This window comes from Apium graveolens, chromosome 10 (assembly GCF_009905375.1).
Source record: "Apium graveolens cultivar Ventura chromosome 10, ASM990537v1, whole genome shotgun sequence".
NCBI lineage: Eukaryota > Viridiplantae > Streptophyta > Magnoliopsida > Apiales > Apiaceae > Apium > Apium graveolens.
In genome coordinates, this window is record NC_133656.1 from 220,720,488 (window position 1) to 220,744,129 (window position 23,642).

General features: G+C 32.2%; 1 protein-coding gene across 1 annotated transcript; it reads right to left on the reverse strand.

Annotated features, from left to right (window-relative positions):
- Positions 1–15,624: 15,624 nt before the first annotated feature.
- On the reverse strand, positions 15,625–16,434 carry LOC141691864 (protein FAR1-RELATED SEQUENCE 3-like). The gene has a single exon (XM_074496616.1). The coding sequence runs from the start codon at positions 16,432–16,434 to the stop codon at positions 15,625–15,627; it is 810 nt and encodes a 269-aa protein (XP_074352717.1).
- Positions 16,435–23,642: the final 7,208 nt, after the last annotated feature.

Sequence of the window (23,642 nt, forward strand, 5' to 3'; positions counted from 1 at the left end):
TCTTTACACAACCACGAATCGCAACAGGTTAAAGTATGATAACAAGCCACAACCTTAACTTTAATTACCTCGTACAGTTTCTAATGATATCAGTTGTTACAATCTTGCATAACTCATCTACAATAAAAAGCTCATGTTAGCTCGATCCAACTTAACCGGAAACTCTAGCTAGCACACTGGACAGGGAATCCTTGTTACCAACAATTTCCTTTTTAACTGTTGAAAACATAAAAAGATTTGCAAGAGTGAGCTAACTAGCTCAGCAAGTAATAATAGCAACAACGGAGGTTAAACAATAATCAATTGAAGTGATTCAGATGAATCAAGTTTCTGAATAAGCAATGATTAGAATTGGATATTCACTTTTCATTTTAAAAATCAAGGTTAGGCTGCTGATCAGTCACGCACTAACCCCGAGTAAGGCTCCCAACTTTGCTCTATATATTGGATCCAAGGCACGCATTGGCCTATTATGACCACGAATTTGGTCCGACCACGAATCTGGTCCACATTTATAAAACCGTTCAATTTTAAAACAATTCAATATGATAACCAATATAAATCAATAAGCTGAATCATAAACAACATTTATCTTGAAGCGTAGGGTGATTCATAACACCATGAAGGCGTGACAGGGAATTCAAAAAGATTGGCTTTCAATCGAGCAAAGAATCAGATAGTAGAAGACCAAGGGTTCAAGGGTTCTAATAATTGGTCTTCTGTTAAACAAGGAACAAGGGTTGGTATGTTAAGAGATTCAATATCAGAATCAGTATGTGGTAGATATGTGTTTGTGGAGTAGTATCGTAAGTGTATGGCTCGTTCTGGGAATTCAACAATCAATGGTTTATGAAGAATAAGGCTTATGGCTCAAGATCAATAAGAATCAGGGTTCAAGGTTAAATAGTTTAAAGCACTTACAATATAAAACATGAGTTATTTTGAATAATAATGACATGTTATGAAACAGTTCAAAAATATTTGCAATATATCGTGAAGAAGGTTCAGAAGTACTTGCCTTATCACCGACGATTTCCACTTTACTTGTACTCATCTAATAGTTTAACTCATCAACCACTTTCCTTCTCTTTCTATGCCTTACTTCTATTTATCAATCACTTGCCTTTCCTTTTTACGCTTCGATTCTATTTATGGATCACTTGTTTCCATTTCTATGCCTTGCTGACTCTTCTAGGCATCACAAGTATCTATCAATTATTCATACTCATATTATTCTAATCGTCATATAGACGTCATAAGCTTTTATCTACCCTTCGTTTCACCCAAATCCGATTTACGGATTGAAAGTTATGACTAAAACAGTCAAACCACAGCCACATAGGCATATAACGCATCAATCAGTGAGCACGTAGCACATAATGTAACGCCCCCAAATCCGGGGTCAGGGGATTTGGTCGTCACGATGAAACCTCAATCCAAAATAACCTGTTAAATCAAATAATAAATGCCAGCGGAAGATATTTATCATAAATGACCCCAAACTAATCCAAGATCTTTTAAGGTTACAGTTCTAGAAACAAGATATCCAAATTCCACAAATAAATTTTTCTCACTTTCTTTTAAAACTCTTTTCAATAAATTCCAACTCACAATTAAACCCACTAGTATAACTTCGTGAAGTATACTAGGCCCAAATAAAATATACAACTATAATATAATCTAATATAAATAACTTTACCCAATAAAACTTACACTAGTCCGCAAACCCTGGACCAACCACCTTCCAAGAGCTTCTTCTTTGCTTCCTCGAATTTCGCAGCTAAGTAGCGCAAGCTAATCCTCACTGGAGGTTAAATTTAAAAACAGGCAAGTATGAGCGGAAGAAATGCTCAGCAAGATCATTATAGCATATATAGGGTCTTTTGATATAAAACCGATATCTGCATTAGAGCAGAACATTTAAAATCATAATTGCTGAATTATAAACTCTTTTTGATATTTTCAAGCGAAAGGCTTCAGCAATACTTTGAATCTTGACGAGAATAAAACTCGTAAAACAGTGTTTACGGAAATATCGTAAACCACAATAACATGAAACAATGATTATGGATTGAATCATAAATTTTATTCAAAACCGAACTCTTCAAATTAATACTTATTTTGCTGTCATATCAAATTAGATATCAATATGAACTTTGATGCTCACAACATTCCATACTGAAGTCAACATCATTCATCTATACTAATACCACCTTTGATATTTAACAACAACGTGAGTATCGGCATAAATTAGAATCTAAATTAAAACTGCATTTTACCATTATTCCAAAACAGAAATAGTTGATAAATCCTTCCTTATAAGATTATCAAAAGTAATGTAATAATATCGATTGGAACCAAATTATGCACTATGCTGTTCCTGATGATCAGTCATGAAACAACACCGGTATCCCGCAGCCATACCGTTAATATAGGTACTACCCGTATCCCGAAGACATACGGTACCTATAGGGCGCCAGAAAAGGCATAACTAGCCTTGTAAGATATTACACTTCTTTATTGCACTTCCGTATAATAGCTCACGCTGGACCGGTGCCTCGGCCTCTTACGCTACCAGTAACCAACATATCTCAAAACCTTTTATTGAAAAGGGGTCATAATACTCGACACCCGAAATAATTTTATTCCCCCATTAACTTGGGAGGAATATTCACAACCAAATCACTTTTCTCAAAATCCAAAACATTTATAAATCCAGAAATTGGATACGTAAAATCACTTGACTATTTTGAATATAGAATAGCAGATGAGTATTTGCATAAACAGAATTATTTAATTCAGCGATATGTAAAATATTTATCTATTCCGAACAGAGAATAGGGAAAACAATACTTGCATAATATAATTCGAAATAAACGTCACTTGAATGATAAGTGAAGTCAGGGGTAAGGGGTACTTGCCTTTGGGTTTTTTTTAGCAGTTAGTCACACTCGCAAAACCGCATCTATTTTGACATTCTGTCTCAAAATATCACCGTCTTTATTTTCAACATTTTACTGATATGTTGCTCCTGCGATTGCTAGAAGCCAGATACCCGATACCATTCCATCTCATTCTTTATCCAACGTCTTGTCCCGCTCAACTCAAGAGATCCGCATCTATAATTAAAAGATATAGCTTTAATTGTCTAAACGATAATCACTCGACGAACTGCGCGTCAAAAGCCTATCGTCTACCCATACGATAGCCCACACATAAATCTAACAGACAAACACAGGACTCTTGATCCACATATATGCACATAATTCACATAGCACGTAAACACATAACTCACATATCACATAATTCATATCACATATAATTCAGTTCGTCAAAAGGTTCAACTCGATATGTTTAAAACTGAAATCAGGTCAAAAATATGATTTATCGATGAATTAACGACTCATAATCATTCGTAAAATAAACGACCTTTCGAAACAAAGGATCTGGGTCTCGAAAGTATTTTTAATGAAAGCAGAATATTTTTCTGAGTCTGGAGGCGTTCGTTTCGTATTAAACGGACGAACGGTTGATTTATTATGAATTTTTGAACATTTTTCGGAATAAAAACAATCTCCGAATCATTTAATAATTAAATAATAGGGCTTGAACACTCGAAAATAATTTTATAAGAATTATCGAGCCTGGAAAATAATTTAAAATAATATTTTAAAACTCGAAACTATTTTTCAGAATTTTTAAATCAATTTTAAATAATTAAATCTAATTATTAGATCAATTAAAATTAATTAATAACTAATTAAATTAATTAATCAATTAATATTTAAATTAATTGACCAATTAAATAATTAATTACCAACTAAAATTAATTAATTAAATAATTAAGATTTATTTTTGAATTAAAATAAATTTTCAGAATTAAAATAATGATTTTCAAAATAAAAAAATGAATTTTGTAAATAAGAAAAAGAATTTTGAATTAAAAATAAAAAGAAAATATCAGAAACAGGTTTCTGAAATTCGAGTTGGGAAAAAGAGGATCAAAATCGGGTCTTAGCCGGGTTGAAACTCGGGTTAGGGAAGAAGGAACCGGGTCAGCCATGAATCTGAAGAACTCGCCGGCCGTTGCCATTAAAGCCGGCAAGACCAAGCTTTTCCGGCCAAACGCCGATCTCGACGAATCCTTAACCAAATCAGACGAATTAACTCGCAAAACACAGCTCAGGAACTATACAACAAGTTCATATAATCATAAACATCAATCAACCTCCATGTAAACTGAAAAATCGAAATTTAAAACAAATAAAACAATATAAACAAAAACTCGATTTAACCGATTTAGAAATAGAACGAACAGAATAATAGTATAAATCGATTGCACATAACATGGAGAAGCTAATTATCACATCAAAATCATTCAAATATTATTCAATCAAAAACCCCCAAATCGGGGTATAAACCCTAAAATACGACTTTACAAATTATTAATCGTTTGAAAGATTTGATGGCGTAAACAGAAAGAGCATGAAAATCTGAACATTTTGGTTACTCATACTTTGAATTCTGAAGTCTGCATCACTCTCGAATTTAGGTTTGATTCTCAGAAATTTTCAAGAACACCAAGAACACATATTCAAATAACTTTCAGAAAATCAAACTTCAATTTCTACATGATATTGAACTCTATTTTTGAAGTATAATATACCAAATCGACCAGAAAAATATGCTCTACAACATGGAAGCATCAAATCACATCAACAACATCAAGAACAAATTTTCATAATTTAATTATCAAATAATTCGAATATAAATAATTAAATAAGAAAATTACCATGATTTCTGGGCAAAAACTGATGATTGATTCAGAAAGAAGATTTCGAGAGCTTCGTTTTGATATGTTGCACGCCCGAATCGGAGTTCGATAACGCCTTCGTTCTTGTGTTTGATTCTCGGGAACGTATCGGTTTCTCGGATTTTTCTCTGTATTTACGGTATTTTAACTGGTTGCAAATGAATAAACGGAATAAATGAAATAAGAAATAGGCTATTTATATTTATGAAATATTGGATCGTTCTGGATCGTTTTGGATCGTTAAATTAGTTACTTAGCCGCTAAGTAACTATAAAAACGATACAATTCAATACCAGAATTGGATAATTATTAAAATCGGGCTTTTTATAAAACACTATATACGAAAATAACGTAAAAATATCCCGTCTCTCGAGAATACGGGTTTTATTGATTACCGAAATAACTATCGTATCGAAAATCTTGCGCCGGGCCGCGCACAGGTCAAATCGTAATCCAGATTGAAAAAGTCAAAACACGGAAAATGTCCGGAATTACCAGATTAGGTTAGGAAGGAGTTTTCGGAAGAGTTTCGGGTTATAAAAATGCAAAAACGGTTGAGGTTAGACGATTCCCGGCTTTATAAAATAATTTTGGTAATTATTCAGAAAATAATTAATAATTCATAAATCAATATAAAATCATATAACAGTCCAAAAATTACCAGAAAAATATCACAATTATCTATATTTTATTCCGAACATATAAAAATTCAAATATTCAAATAATGTCACATATAAACACCCAAACATCAATTCCAATTATCAGATAATTCACCAAAATTCACATAAAATCACATAAACAAGTCTAGATAATTATAATAATAAGATTTGAAAATATGGGATATTACAATCTACCCCCCTTATAAGGATTCCGTCCTCGGAATCAGCAGAAGAGAGCACTAGGGATCTTCTAGCCAACTTTTCATTTCCAAATAACCTCAATTTTCCATAATCTCAAATAAATCTTGTATTCCTTGTATAATAAAACTTTTATAGGAGCTTCACCGTGCACCACTGTTCCATTCACCTTTTTTTTTTGACCAATTATTCAATAGAATCACTTTTTACTGATCGCGAGAAAGAAGAATAGAAAGAAAGATAGAGAGAAGAAAATAAAGATAGATAAAGAGAGAAATAAAGAAACAGATTGACTTCGGTATATGCCACTCATATTTTAATCGCATTGCAGTCCACTGTCGTCCTTCGTAATTTCATCACATCGCCTTACTTTGACTTGAACAGGATACTCAACTTAACTTGATTGGCATACCTTCGAATGTTTGGGATGACAAAATCATGGAATTTCAAAAAGAAAAGAATTTGATACCATAACGGAACCAAAATCTGAATTTGAGAAAAAGTATTGTTGAAATAAAAGAATAACTGAGAGATCAATATGATCAAACGAACTTGGTATTGCGTGTCCAAATTAAGACACTACTAAAGGTTGTTAACCTTCATGTATTCACAATACACACAAGTGATGGCGTCCCATCCAACTCCTATCACACAGACAGGTATACCTTGTTTCCCCTATAATTAGGGTTGTTCATCTCAGTCAGAATAAAAATATCAATGAATTCAAAATCAAATGAATAAAACTGAAAAGATTTCAAAACTGATATTTCTGAAGGAAATGAAATCCAGAGAACAAAATTCTGGCACCAAAATGAGCAAGTGGTGTCACATCACCAAGAAACTATCCACCAAATAAGAAAAGTGGAAGTTAAATATTCATAACTTAGCAGAGCTATCAAAGCATGAAAAATAGGCTTCATGACAACCTCTGGCACATTTAAAACATAGTTATGATTGAAAATGAGTGGTAGGGAATATATCCTCTAACAGATATCCCTTTTTGAGAGAAACCAAAAGAAATTATAGAAATAGAAGGTATTGCCAAAGTCTTAATATTTATCTTGAATTTGAACTCTTCTGTTGACTCGTCATCCGATTCTAGATACTTCTTCATATTCTAAGGATATCGATAATATCCATCATCGTCGAATCGTAGTCTCGGAAGATTCCACAATAGAAATTTGCAGCTTCCCGGAGTTCCATACAGTTCAGCACAATCATCTCAAACAAATACGCCTTATCTTAACTTATTCGTTGGTACTATATTCAATAGTCCAACAGGAACTCGATATGAGCTCAAACGTCCTCACATAGCTATACACACTCCTACACACTCTCGTTTCTAGTTTACTATAACCTCAGCTCTGATACCAACCTGTAACGCCCCCAAATCCGGGGTCAGGGGATTTGGTCGTCACGATGAAACCTCAATCCAAAATAACCTGTTAAATCAAATAATAAATGCCAGCGGAAGATATTTATCATAAATGACCCTAAACTAATCCAAGATCTTTTAAGGTTACAGTTCTAGAAACAAGATATCCAAATTCCATAAATAATTTTTCTCACTTTCTTTTAAAACTCTTTTCAATAAATTCCAACTCACAATTAAACCCACTAGTATAACTTCGAAATGAAGTATACTAGGCCCAAATAAAATATACAACTATAATATAATCTAATATAAATAACTTTACACAATAAAACTTACACTAGTCCGCAAACCCTGGACCAACCACCTTCCAAGAGCTTCTTCTTTGCTTCCTCGAATTTCGCAGCTAAGTAGCGCAAGCTAATCCTCACTGGAGGTTAAATTTAAAAACAGGCAAGTATGAGCGGAAGAAATGCTCAGCAAGATCATTATAGCATATATAGGGTCTTTTGATATAAAACCGATATCTGCATTAGAGCAGAACATTTAAAATCATAATTGCTGAATTATAAACTCTTTTTGATATTTTCAAGCGAAAGGCTTCAGCAATACTTTGAATCTTGACGAGAATAAAACTCGTAAAACAGTGTTTACGGAAATATCGTAAACCACAATAACATGAAACAATGATTATGGATTGAATCATAAATTTTATTCAAAACCGAACTCTTCAAATTAATACTTATTTTGCTGTCATATCAAATTAGATATCAATATGAACTTTGATGCTCACAACATTCCATACTGAAGTCAACATCATTCATCTATACTAATACCACCTTTGATATTTAACAACAACGTGAGTATCGGCATAAATTAGAATCTAAATTAAAACTGCATTTTACCATTATTCCAAAACAGAAATAGTTGATAAATCCTTCCTTATAAGATTATCAAAAGTAATGTAATAATATCGATTGGAACCAAATTATGCACTATGCTGTTCCTGATGATCAGTCATGAAACAACACCGGTATCCCGCAGCCATACCGTTAATATAGGTACTACCCGTATCCCGAAGACATACGGTACCTATAGGGCGCCAGAAAAGGCATAACTAGCCTTGTAAGATATTACACTTCTTTATTGCACTTCCGTATAATAGCTCACGCTGGACCGGTGCCTCGGCCTCTTACGCTACCAGTAACCAACATATCTCAAAACCTTTTATTGAAAAGGGGTCATAATACTCGACACCCGAAATAATTTTATTCCCCCATTAACTTGGGAGGAATATTCACAACCAAATCACTTTTCTCAAAATCCAAAATATTTATAAATCCAGAAATTGGATAAGTAAAATCACTTGACTATTTTGAATATAGAATAGCAGATGAGTATTTGCATAAACAGAATTATTTAATTCAGCGATATGTAAAATATTTATCTATTCCGAACAGAGAATAGGGAAAACAATACTTGCATAATATAATTCGAAATAAACGTCACTTGAATGATAAGTGAAGTCAGGGGTAAGGGGTACTTGCCTTTGGGTTTTTTTTAGCAGTTAGTCACACTCGCAAAACCGCATCTATTCTGACATTCTGTCTCAAAATATCACCGTCTTTATTTTCAACATTTTACTGATATGCTGCTCCTGCGATTGCTAGAAGCCAGATACCCGATACCATTCCATCTCATTCTTTATCCAACGTCTTGTCCCGCTCAACTCAAGAGATCCGCATCTATAATTAAAAGATATAGCTTTAATTGTCTAAACGATAATCACTCGACGAACTGCGCGTCAAAAGCCTATCGTCTACCCATACGATAGCCCACACATAAATCTAACAGACAAACACAGGACTCTTGATCCACATATATGCACATAATTCACATAGCACGTAAACACATAACTCACGTATCACATAATTCATATCACATATAATTCAGTTCGTCAAAAGGTTCAACTCGATATGTTTAAAACTGAAATCAGGTCAAAAATATGATTTATCGATGAATTAACGACTCAGAATCATTCGTAAAATAAGCGACCTTTCGAAACAAAGGATCTGGGTCTCGAAAGTATTTTTAATGAAAGCAGAATATTTTTCTGAGTCTGGAGGCGTTCGTTTCGTATTAAACGGACGAACGGTTGATTTATTATGAATTTTTGAACATTTTTCGGAATAAAAACAATCTCCGAATCATTTAATAATTAAATAATAGGGCTTGAACACTCGAAAATAATTTTATAAGAATTATCGAGCCTGGAAAATAATTTAAAATAATATTTTAAAACTCGAAACTATTTTTCAGAATTTTTAAATCAATTTTAAATAATTAAATCTAATTATTAGATCAATTAAAATTAATTAATAACTAATTAAATTAATTAATCAATTAATATTTAAATTAATTGACCAATTAAATAATTAATTACCAACTAAAATTAATTAATTAAATAATTAAGATTTATTTTTGAATTAAAATAAATTTTCAGAATTAAAATAATGATTTTCAAAATAAAAAATGAATTTTGTAAATAAGAAAAAGAATTTTGAATTAAAAATAAAAAGAAAATATCAGAAACAGGTTTCTGAAATTCGAGTTGGGAAAAAGAGGATCAAAATCGGGTCTTAGCCGGGTTGAAACTCGGGTTAGGGAAGAAGGAACCGGGTCAGCCATGAATCTGAAGAACTCGCCGGCCGTTGCCATTAAAGCCGGCAAGACCAAGCTTTTCCGGCCAAACGCCGATCTCGACGAATCCTTAACCAAATCAGACGAATTAACTCGCAAAACACAGCTCAGGAACTATACAACAAGTTCATATAATCATAAATATCAATCAACCTCCATGTAAACTGAAAAATCGAAATTTAAAACAAATAAAACAATATAAACAAAAACTCGATTTAACCGATTTAGAAATAGAACGAACAGAATAATAGTATAAATCGATTGCACATAACATGGAGAAGCTAATTATCACATCAAAATCATTCAAATATTATTCAATCAAAAACCCCCAAATCGGGGTATAAACCCTAAAATACGACTTTACAAATTATTAATCGTTTGAAAGATTTGATGGCGTAAACAGAAAGAGCATGAAAATCTGAACATTTTGGTTACTCATACTTTGAATTCTGAAGTCTGCATCACTCTCAAATTTAGGTTTGATTCTCAGAAATTTTCAAGAACACCAAGAACACATATTCAAATAACTTTCAGAAAATCAAACTTCAATTTCTACATGATATTGAACTCTATTTTTGAAGTATAATATACCAAATCGACCAGAAAAATATGCTCTACAACATGGAAGCATCAAATCACATCAACAACATCAAGAACAAATTTTCATAATTTAATTATCAAATAATTCGAATATAAATAATTAAATAAGAAAATTACCATGATTTCTGGGCAAAAACTGATGATTGATTCAGAAAGAAGATTTCGAGAGCTTCGTTTTGATATGTTGCACGCCCGAATCGGAGTTCGATAACGCCTTCGTTCTTGTGTTTGATTCTCAGGAACGTATCGATTTCTCGGGTTTTTCTCTGTATTTACAGTATTTTAACTGGTTGCAAATGAATAAACGGAATAAATGAAATAAGAAATAGGCTATTTATATTTATGAAATATTGGATCGTTCTGGATCGTTTTGGATCGTTAAATTAGTTACTTAGCCGCTAAGTAACTATAAAAACGATACAATTCAATACCAGAATTGGATAATTATTAAAACCGGGCTTTTTATAAAACACTATATACGAAAATAACGTAAAAATATCCCGTCTCTCGAGAATACGGGTTTTATTGATTACCGAAATAACTATCGTATCGAAAATCTTGCGCCGGGCCGCGCACAGGTCAAATCGTAATCCAGATTGAAAAAGTCAAAACACGGAAAATGTCCGGAATTACCAGATTAGGTTAGGAAGGAGTTTTCGGAAGAGTTTCGGGTTATAAAAATGCAAAAACGGTTGAGGTTGGACGATTCCCGGCTTTATAAAATAATTTTGGTAATTATTCAGAAAATAATTAATAATTCATAAATCAATATAAAATCATATAACAGTCCAAAAATTACCAGAAAAATATCACAATTATCTATATTTTATTCCGAACATATAAAAATTCAAATATTCAAATAATGTCACATATAAACACCCAAACATCAATTCCAATTATCAGATAATTCAGCAAAATTCACATAAAATCACATAAACAAGTCTAGATAATTATAATAATAAGATTTGAAAATATGGGATATTACACATAACACGTAAGGTATTCGATCAGAATAATTTTTCAAAGAAGATTCAGGGTCAAAATGATTTTCCATATATTTATTACAAATTTTTGAATATTTTTCAGGAATTAAAATTGGACTTCGAATCATTTTATAATTAAATAATAGGGTTCGAACACCCGAATATGACTTTAAAATAATTTTATAATAATTATCGATCCTTAAAAATAATTTAGAATAATATTTTAAAACTCGAAACTATTTTTCGGAATTTTTAAATCAATTTTAAATTATTAAATCCAATTAAATTATTAATTAAAATCAATTAATAAATAATTAAACTAATTAATCAATTAATATTTAAATTAATTGACTGATTAATTAGTTAATTATTAACTAAAATTAATTAAATAAATAATTTAGATTTATTTTTGAATTAAAAATAATTTTTGGAAATTAAAATAACCATTTTTGGATATTTTTTTAGAATTTAAAAACAATTTTCTGAAAATAATAAAAAAAATACAATTTTTGTAATTATATAAACAACAATCTGATTTTTGGAATTTTTATAAATAGAAATCTGAATTTTATGAATTTTTAAAACCAGAATATCACGTTTGCAAATCAGGGAAAACTTCGGGGTACCAAAGTGTAATTTCCCCGTCGTCTTCCCCGATTTGAACTCCGGTGGCCGGCCGCCATTAACGGCGGCCACCAAGCTTTCCGGCGAACCACGACATTGCCCAGAACGAGCCCAAATTATCAGCGTTTATGCTGCTTGATGCCAGGAATACGATCGTAAGATCAGACTTGATAAACAACGAATCTTTTGGCCGGAAAACCAGCCGACAGTTTACGCCGCCGCCGCTTAACTTTTTCAGGCGACCCGAAATCGAAGGTTAACACATTAACTGTTTACATAAATCGATTGTACAGGAAACGATCTAAAAACTGGTGCCTTCCATTTCAGTCCAGATTCAATGATATTAAAAGCCCCAAATTCGATTTAGAACATTCAAAATATTTAAACCCTAATTTCATAATCCGAAAATCAAACTCAAATTTAACCATGTTATTGAACTCAGTTTTTGACATATAATATACCAAATTGACCAGAAAATTATTATCTACATGATTATGTCATCAATTCACACAAACAACATCAGGAACAAAATTTCATAATTTAATCTTTAATTAATTCGAAATAAAACAACTAAATAAGAAAAATACCTTGATTCTTGCATAAAAACGGATGATTAAATCAGAAAGTAATTTTCGAGAGCTTCGATTTGATATATTGTATGGCCGAATCAGAGTTCGATAACGCCTTCGTTCGTACGTTTGATTCTCAAGAACACGACATAAATTCAGCATTTTCTCTGTATTTTACGGGGTTTTACTGACTGATTGTGATTATACGAATAAAATAAAATGATGAATGGGCTATATATATTTTTGGAATATTGTTCGTGTCGGATCATTTTGGATCGTTAAATTAGTTGATTAGCCGCTAAGTAACTGCAAAAGCGATCCGATTTGATACCCGTATTGGATAATTATCCAAACCGGGCTTCTTATAAAACACTATATACGAGAATAACGTAATAATATTCCGTCTTTCGAGAATACGAGTTTTGTTAATTCACCGAAATGATTATCGTATCGAAAATCTTGCGCCGGGCCGCGCACGGGTCAAACCGTAATCCGGATCCGAAAGGTCAAAATACGAAAAATGTCCGGAATTACCAGATTAAGCTAGAAAGGAGTTTTCGGAAGAGTTTCGGGTTGTAAAAATGTAAAAATGGTTGAAGTCGGACGATTCCTGGCTTTTAAAATAATTTTGTAATTATTCAGAAAATAACTAATAAATTCATAAATTAATATAAAATCATATAACAACCCAAAAATTACCAGAAAAATACCGTAATTATCTATATTTTATTCTGGTCATAATAAAATTACCATACTTATACTTTATCACATATAAGCATTCACATATCCACACCAATCATCAGATAATTCATCAAAAATCACATAATAATCATATAAAAATTATTTATTGATAAAAATAATTACACGCGATATCCCGGATGTTACAAGAAGAGTGCGTGGTAATAGTTCCTCGACGACACCTTATATTGTATTTTTGAAATCTTTCCTTATTTCTTTCGTGAACTGATGTTTTTTGTTCTGTGTTTGGTTGGAGTTATTAGAGGTATGCTTCGTTATGTAGGCAAGAATAGAAATGTCCCAGAGGAAGAGCCTTTAGTTCATATTTGGGATCCAATGCCTAAACAAGATAACTACGCAAATTGCGGTGTATACGTGTGCAAATATATGGACTACACCTTGCAGGGATATGACCTCGCTAAAGTGCGTTGGGATGCCTCGGACGTGGAGATCTTTCGTTATAGGATTGCTAAGGAGCTTCAAAGAGGGATGGCTAAACCCATACCAACACATCGCATGAGGCAAAGGATAGAGAGGGTAGCCGGAAAGAGTAGCAGTTGGGTCATTCAGTCTAGTTTTGTAGTTTAGTTGAACTTGTGTAGTTTAGTTGAACTTGTTTCATTTCATTTGAACATCATCACGTATCTTTTATTCGGTTTAATTACAAATGACACTTGTTTCATTTATATCGGTCATTTATCGACCGTGTCCATTTCCCGTCCCCTTTTTAGCTTTTTTATTTTTGTTTTTATTGATTTGTGTATATAATGGGCCCCTTCAACTTGTGTGCAATTTTTAAGGGTTTGGAGAACCTTCAATTTTTTAGGTTTTGAAAATTTTTGGCGATTTGGGCCATATTTGGAGGGGTGCCTAATTTTGATGATTTTTTTTGGAATTTGACAGGCTTGTTGTTGTTATACTGATGATATAACACTGGATTGTTGTTGGTATCCTTTAAAATAGGTGGGAATGTGCCATTACAAATGGCACATTTCAAAAAAACTTTATGTCTTTTCCGCGGATAATAAACGCGGAAGGGTTAATGCCTTCAGCGGTTATTTTCCGCGGAAAGGACATAAAGTTTTTGAAAAATTTAACACCTTTTTTCTTTGAAATCTGTAAAATATTGATGTATTTCAACAATATGAACTGCATTATGGAATAAAATATTGATTACAATATTGTTACTTATGACATTAAAATTTTAAGCATGAATTTACTATAATGACGAGCTTATGGTCATTTTGCCAACTTTGCATGTAAATTCCCACGCATGCAAGCATAAAAAATTACAAAATAAAAGTGCATTTTACTTCATATCACATAAATAAAGTCGTAGTTCGACATAATAAGTTTTCAAGTAATGGATCAATGATAAAATAGAAATTACATAATTGTCGTAATTCAAATCCAAATAAGTGCATAACTTGTCTAGTTTGACAAAATTACATCAAAATACAACAAAATACATAAACAAAGGGAATTCTCATACAAGCTACCCTAACTAACTAAATATCTCTAAAAAGTTAGAAGAGACACCCGATAGTCGGTGCGTTGAGACCCGGGGGGCGTCGGCCCTCACAATGCATGTAACCCAATAGAGCACAACAACACAACCTTCACGTAGAACACCTTCAGTGACTTCGACATGGGTCTCGTGATCATTCCATATGGTGACGGGAATGGTGCTCGACCCGTCGTAGAGAGTGAATTTGCACCATGTTGCACGCCTCCAAGCCCAAACGGTGGTATCGTCACCACGTAGGTGGGACACCCAGCCCTTGATGTGATCAATGCGTACTTGGTCCCGGGCGGCATCCTCACGAGGCCTCAACTTACGTATGTCCGCGATCCTATCACATTTCACAATTTTACCGTCATCCCATTCAGATAGTCTCCATGGGCCATCGGGTGACTCCTTACCCAAGTTCAAAAAGGGGAGAAAGTAAGGCGGCACATTGCTCCACACTCTTACAAACTTGCAAGGAAGGGTTAACCAATGGAATGCTTCGGCCCAAACCCTTGAATGGTATGCCTCTTCTTCGGGAGGGTGCAACTCCGGGTCTTCTTCCTCCACTTGGGGAGGTCCTTCGTTAAATCGTGCTAGTTCCTCGCCCCATGCACGAGCGATTACATCCAACTCGCTAAATGTTGGTGACATACAATCCTCGAATTCGGAGTCCGAGTCCGAGAATGTGTTGCTAACGTGAGACACCGGCTCGTCATCCGAAGTATTGGTCATTTCACCTACATATAACAAGAAGAAATGCATGTTAGCAAATTGAGGTAGAACTACTAAAATCAATATAAGTGTAAAGCACGATAAAATAATATATATATATATAAGAGTGTTATATAAAAATTTGAATTACAATTTTCCACTTTGACTCTTTTTTAACTCTTCCATTTTCACTAAACATTTTCTAGCATCATGTCCCTCAATGTTGCAATGTCCGCATTTCCTTTTTTTCCCTGCAAGTTCCTCAACGGGACTTTTAATTCGGTGCTCTTTTTTGCGCCCTTTAGTTTTCGAGACAACGGGGTCAAGAATAGTTTCATGCAACTTCTCTCCACTTTCTTGAGTAATTTTGGTATCAAAATCACTTTCAACACCTTCCACCCCATGAACGAGCATTTTCTCAATAATTGCGGTTTCTCGATTAATAACTCTCACGGCATACTCATACCGTTTCTTCGATGCCATGCAACTATGACTAAACCCCACAGTGAGCAAAGTCATGTGATTAAATCTTTTTGTTGGAGTCAAATCATGGGATGAGGCATCATCTCCGGGCATGTGATATGGCAACACACCATCAACTCTATTGGCATCCCTCGTCCACCTCCGTTTCACAAAATGTTCCGGTAATTCGGTCACACACCTCTTTATCAACACGGCTATAATATGATGACACGGCATGCCCGAATGCTCTAACATTCTACATATGCAAGAACCTCGAAATGACAACTTGTTGAAGGTAACAAGATAAGTGGTTCTCTTAGACTCAACCATTAATGGTCGATAACATTTGTAGTACGTATCCTCCACATCTTTTAAGGAACGATCTCTATCCTTTTCCACAAAGTACTTTGCGGCCTCAACCAATTGGTCTTGAAATTTTTTGAACATATCTTTGGTATAAATGGAAGCGACATGGTGCTCCAATGCCGTATTCATTCGCATGCAATGAATTTTGTGATGTGTATTATAATACTCTTACTTCTCACGCATAAATTATCTTTCTAAAGTTTTTTGTGCACCCTCAACAAATTCTTTCAACCCCGTGCAAGACCCTACATACGCATCAAAAAAGGCATTCATTCCTTCGCTTCTTGATGTTGTTTTTTGACCCGCGGAAAAAATGTTACGTGTATTAGTATCGATCCACTTATGCTTCAAATTATACAAGCTTTGCAACCATGTATTATCCTCTAACTTGTATTTCAAGATCAATGATTTCCACCTATCCTCAAAAATTTCTTCGGTCAACGAGTGATATATGCAATTGTTGAAGTCACCTTTAAATTCTTCCTTTGCATAGTAGGTTGAGAGCTTCTCCGGAAATTTGTTACTAATGTGCCACGAACACAACAAATGTGTCGTGTTTGGTAGTTGAGAGATTGAATTGCCCCCGCCATCGCTTGATCTTGATCGGTGATAATAGCCAAATGTGCTTTTCCTTCAACGGCCTCTAACCAAGTACCTAAAACCAACTCAAATGTAGTCTTCAATTCATCACGCATTAATGCAAATCCAAAGAGAACTGATTGATATTGATGATTCACCCCAGTGAACGGCACAAACGGCATAACATAACTATTCATTCGATATGTTGTATCGAATTCAACCACATCGCCAAAATTTTTGTTGGCCAACAATAACTGGGGGTCAACCATTAAAAGGCACTTCAATCTTCCTTATTCATCAATTAGAGTCTGAATAAAAAAAATTCCTCCATTTTCCTCTTCTAACCGATGTAACAAATTCAATCCCACTTGAGCATCATTCACCCCCAAATTATCTTTTCTAAAATCACGCACGACATTTCTCAAGTGTTGGGCATGAAACCCAACTTGCTCCTCTCATCCGTGCATTTTTCCAAATATATTCATTTATTGTCTAGGCGCAATACCCTGAAACATGGAAACTCTTAATTAAATTCTTTTGAGTGGCGGTTATATGTCACTCTCTTTTAATCAAACTCATCTTCGAATGCGACACAACTTCGTGATTGTGATTTAACTCCCACGATGTTATCCCCCAATACCTTGTATTTCGCCTATTAATCACATAAATCCTAAATTTACATCCACTTCTAGGAAGTTTATCTCTACGCCTTTTTTTCTTCTCACTACCTACACTTCCTATCAAAACTTCTTTATCCTCTACAGGTTCTTTATCGCGATTTTCTCCCGCTAAATTACAAACATAAGTACGAGCATATATTATTTTGTCCACACGCCTTTGCATATTTTGGATCTTAATTGCAAACCCATTTTTCAAAGCGTAGGCCCTAATTACATCTTCGGCGGCTACCAAATTAGGGAAATTTTGACTCAAGAAAGGAATTACAATATCTTCTTCCCCAACAACACTCTTATCCCTAGTCTCACTACTATCATGCATAAATTCACTATTTTCATGCAAATCTTCATTTTCAAATCTATGTTCACTAAAAAAAACATCTTCATCACAATCATCAACAAGGTTAACATAATCTACATTATCATTACGTAAGCAACTACCACTAACATCAACAACCTCAATATTTACAACATTATCACTTTTTTCAAAGCTATTCTACCTTCAAACCTAGCAAACATCGTATCCATTATTACAACAAGAAAAAAACAAGAAATTGAGCTTACCAAATGTATTTACTGAGTAAGGATGAACAAAACCAATAATTCCCCCAAATTTGCTTTCCAATTTGACAAAAGTTGCACAAAAAGGAAAGTGTGATCGTTTTAGGGTTACAAACTACAAGTACAGTGCTTCCACGATTATTAATCGCGGAAAGGTTGGACGTTCCGTGGAAAATATACGCGGAAAGGCAGCGTTCCGCGGGAAAAAAGTGCGGACCGGGTAATTTTTTTTTTAAATCCTGGCCGTTGGATCAACAATCCAACGACCAGGAAACAGTGTGTTGGTTAACAGTTTCCTGACACATGATTGTCAGGGAACAATGACCCTTTATTTAAGCAAATAAGGATTTTATTATAAAGAAGAAGTAGAATCACGAGCTAATTATTACTCCATCATCCAGCGGCCCGCATCTAATATTTTACTTCACTAAATCTATTTATATATTAAATACTCCCTCTGTCCCGATTTATCTGTCCTGTTTGATTTTTGATGGTCAAATTGACTCAACGTTGACCATAAATAAAAATTATTTCTTTTATTATTTTGAAAAACTGAATACATATTAAAGTAGATTAAATATACTTTCTAATAATATAATTTTTATAAATATTTTCAAAAATGTATTATGTGAAATTTCCCGTCAAAGTTGAGTCAATTTGACCGTAAAAAGTCAAACATGACAGATAAATTGGGACGGATGGAGTATTAATTATCTCCTTTTACTTATTACTATTTTTAGTACTAATTAATATTTCTTTAACCTCTGTCCAAGTATATCTTTACTGGAGTTGTTAATTCGTTCGTTTCGTGTACTTTCGTATTTCGTGTCATGAATGCCTAAGCCAAACTCAAACTCTTAAAAATTCGTTTCATTATGTTTTGTGTTCGTATACCTTCATTTCGTGTATGTTTCGTGTAATTTAAAATTAATAATAAAAATAAAGATAAATAAAATATATATTTAAATATTAAATTTTTATTAGTCGAGTCTTAAGTCAATAAGTTACATGGACTCAAGTGCAGTGAAATGTTATGAAATTTAAATTTGAATATACTTTGTATCTATTTTCTGTAAATATTATATGTAAAATATTATTGTAAGATATATGTATTTATATAATTTTGATAAATTTATTTAAATATTTATTTATTTCGTGTACTTTCGTTTCGTGTCATGTACCCGAGTGTAAACCCAAAATCGATACTAAATTTATCCGTGTAATTTCGTGTTCGTGTACCAACAATGTCAAACCAACCCCGTTATTTTCGTGTCGTGTACGAAATTTCCGGTTCTAATCTTTACTACTCCCTCCGTCCCGACCAATTCTTTACGTTTGGTTTAGGCACAGAGGTTAAGAAATATGTATAAAGTAATGAAAAAGAGAAAGAAAATGGGTGAATTGGTGGGACAAATTGATTTTTAATGTATAAAAGATAGATAGTTGAGTAAAATTAGTCGAAAAAAGGAGTAAAAGTGAGAAAGTGGTGGGACCCATTAACTATTTTTGGTAGGTTTTGAAACATAAAGAATTGGATGAGATATCTCAAAAAGGAAACTGTAAAAAAATGGTTGGGAGAGTAACTTATTTTGTTTTGTTTGATTCTACTTGGACTGTATCACTCATTTGGAAATATCAACTAATTAAACCTGCAATTATCTTTGTTTTAAATTTTTAAGTTGGGCTAACTTTAGAAATAAGTATGAGCAATTCCAATAAACTTTTATTTATATTTTTAATTAGAATTTAATAAATAATGGTGAAATAAAACAACCTCCATTGATATTCTAAATCACTAAAAGCATCAGTTTAATATTTATTTTCAGAGTGATGTGATGATCGTTATTCTACAGTAAAATATAAATATTACTTATTTATTTCTAAACTACTATTAGGATCTTCCACCAATCAAAACAACCTTTTTGGATCCAAGACTTCAATGAATAAAAACACTTAAGGTTATAAATTTGTGGAACATTGTCATATATAGAATTATAAAAATCATGAAAAAAGTTTCCATGCCCAACATGCATTCTTTTTAGTTAAACTTTTTAACAAATACCTTTGTATTTGTCTAAATATTTGGAATTTATTGAAAGGTGCTGTGAAATATTACATTATGTTCTAAGTAACTTGAAATAATAATAACAAAATATAATTTTATCTTTATTCACTGAACTATGTAATCTTACAAGTTGAGCAAAATTTATATAGTAACAATTTTATATTATTATCAATTATTTTAATTAAAGTTATCAAAAATGCTCAGAGCCAAATAATTGATATGTATCAAGTAATTTTTTTTTGTGTTTTATATAAATTTTGAGTTATCGAGTTAAATGATTTTTTATATTATATATAATTGTGAGTTAAAGTAATGTTGAATCAGGCATAACACTAGAGTCACAAAAGTGTCACATAATGGAAATATTGGATGTTAAAATAATTTCCAAATTTCATGTGATATTTTCAGGAAATAATATAACTTTTTTTAGGATATCTTAGTTATTTTATAAGTTAAAAATTATAAATTCAAAATTTTCAATTCACAGACCCTTAATAAGAGATTCCAAACAACCTCATACATTCAATTAAAATATGCTGTTTGAACCTGCCAAAAAAGTTATCGTTTCAAATTTTAGTAGTTTCGCTTTTTATAAATGCCATAGAAAAAGAGTTGAGCAAAAAATTGTTTGAATTATTTACTTTTCAATTATATTAAAATGTGAAACAATAGTAAATTAAATATTAATCTACTGCGGAGCTAGTACCTCGTGTATGTACACATCATGTATTCGTGTAAATCGAAAAAAACGACTAACATTCTCTGTCCACACGTATCTATTCTATTTGAGGAATATATGTAAGGATAATGTTTCAAATTTCATTATCTTATGGCCACGTTTGTGATTCTAATTTATTTATCTACCCCTCACTCATTAAGAAAGACAATTCCAGATCTTCCATCTTCATGTTCTAAACTCATGTGACTGGACTTTTCTTTTTAAAGAAAATGTCCACCTGCAGCTTCAACAACTAAAGATAGTGAAAAAGTGCTAAGAATTTTGTATTTTTCATGTTAGCTTGGATACCGACTCCATCTCAAATACCAGAAATTTGGAAGAATTCATACGGAATGAAGGCGGCCCGTGAAAATATATCAATTTCTTACTCGTTAAACAGAATGTGCTCCCAGCTGCTACATATTTTAAATAGAAAAACTCAATACCAAAAAGATCAGTTTAGTTATTTGGAAATTAGTTTTAAAATTTAATATACGACTCTATTGATATGAAAAAGTATTATTTTATCGGATATGCAACTGTTAAAAATTACTCCTATATCAGAATAAGAGTCACTTTGACTTTTAGAACGTATTTTAATGTGTAAATAAAAGGTACTTTCGTATGATTTTTTTTCAAAATTTTCTAATATTTAATATTTTACTTTTATTCAGAAAAAAATTGAGAAAAAGTATACATAATTACTTTTTTTAACACCTTAAAATGTATATTATAAATTAAAACGACTCTTATTTTGGGACAAAAAATATAAGAGAAATTCTCGATGGTACCCTCGTAGAATTGATTTTTCCAAATGGTACACAAAATATTTTTGACTTCCAGATGGTACCATTCTAAAATTATGTCATTCTATACGGTACCTCTACCGTTAACCTCCGTTAGTCAAACGTTATATTTTGGATATTAGTTGGAAAAAAGACAATTATAGAATGGTGCCATTATTAATTTCTTTTAAATATTATTATGATTTTTTTAATCCTATTATTCTCTAAATTTAAACATACAAATTCGGCTAAATATCAGTTGTTAAAGTCGGGGTTAGGTTAAAATGTGGGATACATGTTCGAATAATTTGGGGACAATCAAATTGAGTGGATTCAGATATGATATTTTTTCTTTTTCTGATAAGATATTTTCTCTTATTCGGTAACCAAATTATAGTTCAGTTCAGTTATTGAAGTATCGAATACACAGCCCTAGTACATATTCGTGTTCTTTAATCTTTATTCGTTAATCACTAATCATTTATATTATATTAATGACCCAATAATTGGAAGTCATCCTTAACTTATAGTTTCCACTTTAAATTGGTTTATAATGGATTATCACCCTTTATATATATACGCGTACACACATTATATATTAATAAAAGCATGATATTTTCAGAATAATAATATTAAAAAAAATCTGGAACATATTTACGAGAAATTATCAATTGTGCCCTTCTAGTATTGACTTTTTCGAATAATACCAAAACTATAACATTTGACTAATAGAAGTTAACAATACGGGTACAAAATAGAATGACATAACAATAGAATGGTACTATCCAGAATCTAAAACTATTTTGTGTACCATTAAAAAAAGCCAATTCTAAGAGGGTACTATTAAGAATTTCCCAAAAAATAATAATAACGCATTCCAACGTTATTTGGGGTGGTGGTTTTATTTATCACTTTGGGTGTAAATTACGGTCCAAATTGTCATTTTTGAAAAATTAAGACCCTATTTGTCATCTCATAACGGACAATCGTGTAACGTTTTTGTTTTTTTTTTTTCAAAACCTAAAATGTGACTTCGTTGCACATTATCATTGATTTTTTTATTTTTAAAAAGTGGCAAAACGTTACTTAAAGTTGTGTTTTGGTTCCGAACATTACATCATGTAGCGTTTTGACCCCAAAACAGCATTTTATTTAACGTTTTACACATATAATTTTTGTAATAAAAATTATTTTTAACCTAAAATAAAAATTATTAATTTCTAAAATACTAAAAAAAAATATTTAAATTGTTTCTAAAACCCAAAATGGGATTGATAAACCCTAAAATGTTAAAAATTATTAAATTTAAGTTACACTTTTAAATTTAAAATTATTTAATTTAAAATTTACATTATTCGTTCCTAGTGTTTAACCCTAAACCATAAATCAGGTATAATATTTATTAATTTTTTTTAATATTTCTAAAACCCAAAAAGGGATTGCTGAACCCTAAATGTTAAAAATTGTTAAATTTCAGTATAATCTTAAATTTAAAAAATATTAAATAAGAAGAAATATCGAAAACCTAACATTAAGTGATGTTTCCGGACCCCTAAATAATATAACAAAAACAGCTCAAATAAAAAAAAACAAAAAAAAAACATACAAATTTAGATGATCTAACGTTTTACCATTAAAATGTAAAAAAAAAGTAGCAAAACGGTACTTCGTGTACTGTTTTGCCCTTTTTTCAAAACGTTACCCGATACCCCGTTATAAAATTACATTTTGGGCCATAATTCTGAAAAGCTACAATGTGGATATTTTTTACTAAAATAATGATATTTTGGTCCATTTCTCCATTATTTGGAATATTTTTTTGAGAAATTTGTAGGACAATACGAAGTTGATATAAGGTTTAGGCCAGTTTAAGGTCTACAGGGCCCTTTTTTCTTGAAACTATTGGGCCAATTTGCATGCAATAGGAAATCTCCGAATACCACAAGTTGTGA